Below are 3,531 nucleotides of genomic sequence, written 5' to 3'. Positions count from 1 at the left end.
GTGTGTGTGTGTGTGTATGTCTGACTAATTGTCTCTAGACTGCACTAATTAACTAATCTCAATGAGTTGTGTGTGTGTCAGTCAAAGGTTGCCATGGTGATGATAACTGCTATTTCAGCTCCTGGCTCAGAGAATGAGAAAAATTTAGAGTCTAACGTCACAGACTGCTTCTTCCTTAAAGACAATAACTCCTATTGCCTGAATGGCAACATTTTAAGAAATAGGAGACGCTGCTGAGCACATTGTGTTAAATTTGTGTGTGTAGTGTCAAAAATGTGAGCATAGGAGCAGGTAAGAAAACCGTCTGTTTAATACTTCCCTCCTAAAATGTGTGCTATCACTTAATATGGGAGTCACTGGGTTGGTCTCCTGTTGCTTTGAGGCTTCCTGAGCCAAATGTGTCAATTCTGAAGTCATGTTTTGTAACTGGCACAATTTTTTCTACATTTGTATGTATAAATTACTTATGTGGAGTGAAAATTGTGGGAATGGAAGTATGAAAGGTTTGAATGAAAGAAGTATTATTGCTTGATTTCTAATTGAATAATTGAGTCGTAGCTGGGTCTTTACCACAGAGTCTGCCATGCTGAACCACAGTTTCTACAGTAGCCCAGAAGGGACAAACCAAACACGGGCTCCAGGACGTTTTGTGTTTTTCACGAGTTTTGTAAGTTTCACTAGTTTCAGGACCGACATACAGGATGAAATGAATTCTTTTCACTTAATGTTACTCTCTAACACCATAAGACACCTTCGACAGCACCTTATCTCAAGGTCCATTCACTACCTTTCAACATTTGTCTCCCTGTGTTACCCAATCTGTGTAGTAACTTTGCCTGTTACAGTAACTGCAGTGCTTTCAGTGTTATTTTTGTAAGTATTGCATCAGTGAGATTTCATTTTGCTCCAGATTTTGTCAAAAAATGTCTACACAGCATTACTGGAGAAAGGTTTATTTATTCATTTATTTAAAACAGAAACCACTGGAGTGATAACCATGGAGCTTTCGAGAGTCTTAGTCAGCAGAACCTGTACGAACTGGTGCCCTTTTCGAAAGTTTGGCCTCAGTTCTCAGAGTTTGTCCAAGCCTTTGCAATAAGCTTCCTACCTTACAAGTCCTATAAATAGAAAACCTACTTTCATTTTCAGATCGAAACTGTTTGACTGCACCTTGATTCCTTTGAGCCGTGTGAATTCAGAGCTGCTTTCTTAAATGCTCCCCTGCAAATTCTGTGAACGTTATTGCAAAACCCTGTTCTGACCCATGAAACTGCATCGTTTCCCACCACACAAATTATAAGAATTTTACCAAAAACTCCGTGCTGTCAGCAGAATATTTATGTTTACCTCAGCAGTCAACTTGTCCGACCGGCAAGTGCAGTAGAGGAGTCATCACATGTAAATCTGGACATTCCTTACTTCCCTGTACTGACTATATCCTCTTCCAGTTCAACATATATAAGTCTGCTGCTGCTTCTTTCATGAATTTGCACTTTCTAACAGCTTCATGCCTTTTTATATGCTCAATTAAGCCTTGTCTTCGATAACTGAGGTGACAACATGTCCAGCGCAGGATTTTCAGCATTTGTGTGTTTGTTTTTTGCCGGCTGCTTCTGTTGCAGCAAAGCTATGCCGCCTAAACTCATCCAGGAGACTTTCAACAACAGACCTGTGATTGGTAAGTGAAACTTACAACTACTATAGGCTTGAAACAGAGACATAAAGATAGATTTATGTGACACAAACATTAAAAAAAACAACTGTGTATTCACAGCTGCTATGTTTTTGTCCTGCAGGTATTTTGACTCAGATAGTTTCAGACGACGTCATGAAACCATTTGGGAGCACCTACATACCTGCCTCCTATGTCAAATACATTGAGTCTGGGGGCAGCAGAGTGATGCCTATCAGGTGGGTTAATTCAACAGTTAAAGATAGACCATATCATACAATTGACTGGAGTTTTTTTATATGATCTGTTTATTCTAGTGAGCATGTAATGGGAAATAATCCTACCTATTAACATATAACAATAATAAGAAGATAATTAACCCACTTCTTTAATTTGCAGAATAAAACTATATACAGGACTTCTTTAGACAGAGTTAAGGATGATATTACTTAAATGTAGCCTGTTTGAAACAATAGTGACATTAGTTTGACGCTGTTAACCTGTGCTTTTGTTTGCTATTTACTTATCACTGTTGATATTTGCTGCTTTTGTGCAAAAAGTTTTTCTGTCACATGGTATCCCTTTGTCTTCCCCTGTGTGCTGTCTGAACGATGTAAAATATGCAGTGAGGAAGCATTCTTTGTTTTGTTCGCCTTCCACAGGCTGACTCATACTACAGATGAATATGAAAACATCTTCAGGCAGATAAATGGGTGAGCTGTATTATTATAAATGTTCAATTCAGATTACATTTATAAATTAAATACATACACTAATTGTATTTTTTTCTCAGTCTTCACTCAACTGTCACTGTGCTAACTTTGTGATGTGTGTTTAGCCTGCTTCTCATCGGGGGAGCCGCAGATTTGGAGACATCAGACTTTGCCAGGGTGGCGAAAATCTTTTACAGACTCGCTCTGAAGGTTTGTACAGCAGGACTTTGTTTCTCCCTTAAAGGGCTGTAAAACTACGACTTTGCACTCAATGCTGATTTATTGGCTCAATCAGATTTTTTTTGTTTTGTTTGGCTGTTCACATTACTATTTTAATGTGACCCATATCAGATTCCAGTGTGAACAGATCACGGTCCTGAAGTGGGGCCACATGACGAGTGTCAATCTAGTCACGTAAAAGGCACGTGAAATCTGATATGACTGTATTTCCACAATGAGGTCACATTGCAAAAAAGCTGACAAATGTGTGACTTGTTTTATGGCTGTTCACACTTTGGCCTTCAATCTGAATGTCTGTCTGCGTGTCTAGCTGTCTATGTATCTTATTTTACTTCTTCTGTTTATTATATTGTCTTTTGAGGCTATTAAATGGACAGAAAACAGAGTGAATTTGTGTTTAAGTACACCTGTCTAAAGGTTTTTAACCTGAATGAATGAATAATGAAACTATTGAGCTATCTTTGAATTCTTGGATTTTCATGGTCAGAACAAACAATAAGCTCATAAAATATGCTTAAGTTTAAACCAACGGACATGGAATAGTTTAACTATCTCCAACATTAAAATACTAACTCAGCTTTGCACTGAAGACTTCAATATTTGATATTAAATTGCATTTTATTGTTAACATCATGAACATTTTAATGCAGAACATTTACTGTTAATGGATTTTTTTCTCCTAATATTGTTAAGAGGAGTTGCCACAGTGTTGTGATATTGTTTCCGACACAAACAAGTAAAACTTCTGACTCTATGTGTGTTGCAGGCCAATGATGCAGGGGACTTCTTCCCCATCTGGGGTACATGCATGGGCATGCAGCAACTGACTGTGTTGGTGGCCGGTGAAAACCTGCTGACAAACACCACAGCTGAGAACATAGCGTTGCCCCTCAACCTGACCGCAGG

The 3,531-nt window shown here is 38.5% G+C and overlaps 1 protein-coding gene across 1 annotated transcript in view; it reads left to right on the top strand.

The window, feature by feature from the left end:
* The first annotated feature begins 1,437 nt into the window (after positions 1 to 1,437).
* Positions 1,438 to 3,531, top strand: part of LOC118326272 (gamma-glutamyl hydrolase) — a 10,835-nt gene continuing 8,741 nt past the window's right edge. Inside the window, exons 1-5 of the mRNA XM_035659241.1 lie at positions 1,438 to 1,678; positions 1,797 to 1,911; positions 2,335 to 2,385; positions 2,511 to 2,595; positions 3,392 to 3,530. Coding sequence (XP_035515134.1) covers positions 1,561 to 1,678; positions 1,797 to 1,911; positions 2,335 to 2,385; positions 2,511 to 2,595; positions 3,392 to 3,530 — 508 coding nt within the window. The 5' untranslated portion in view covers positions 1,438 to 1,560. The remainder of the gene's footprint in view (positions 1,679 to 1,796; positions 1,912 to 2,334; positions 2,386 to 2,510; positions 2,596 to 3,391; position 3,531) is intronic.

This window comes from Morone saxatilis, unplaced genomic scaffold (assembly GCF_004916995.1).
Source record: "Morone saxatilis isolate NCDOM2014 unplaced genomic scaffold, NCSU_SB_2.0 Contig16, whole genome shotgun sequence".
In the NCBI taxonomy this organism is placed as follows: Eukaryota; Metazoa; Chordata; class Actinopteri; family Moronidae; genus Morone; species Morone saxatilis.
The sequence above is the reverse complement of the archived record's forward strand: the minus strand, read 5'-3'. Positions and strand labels throughout refer to the sequence as shown.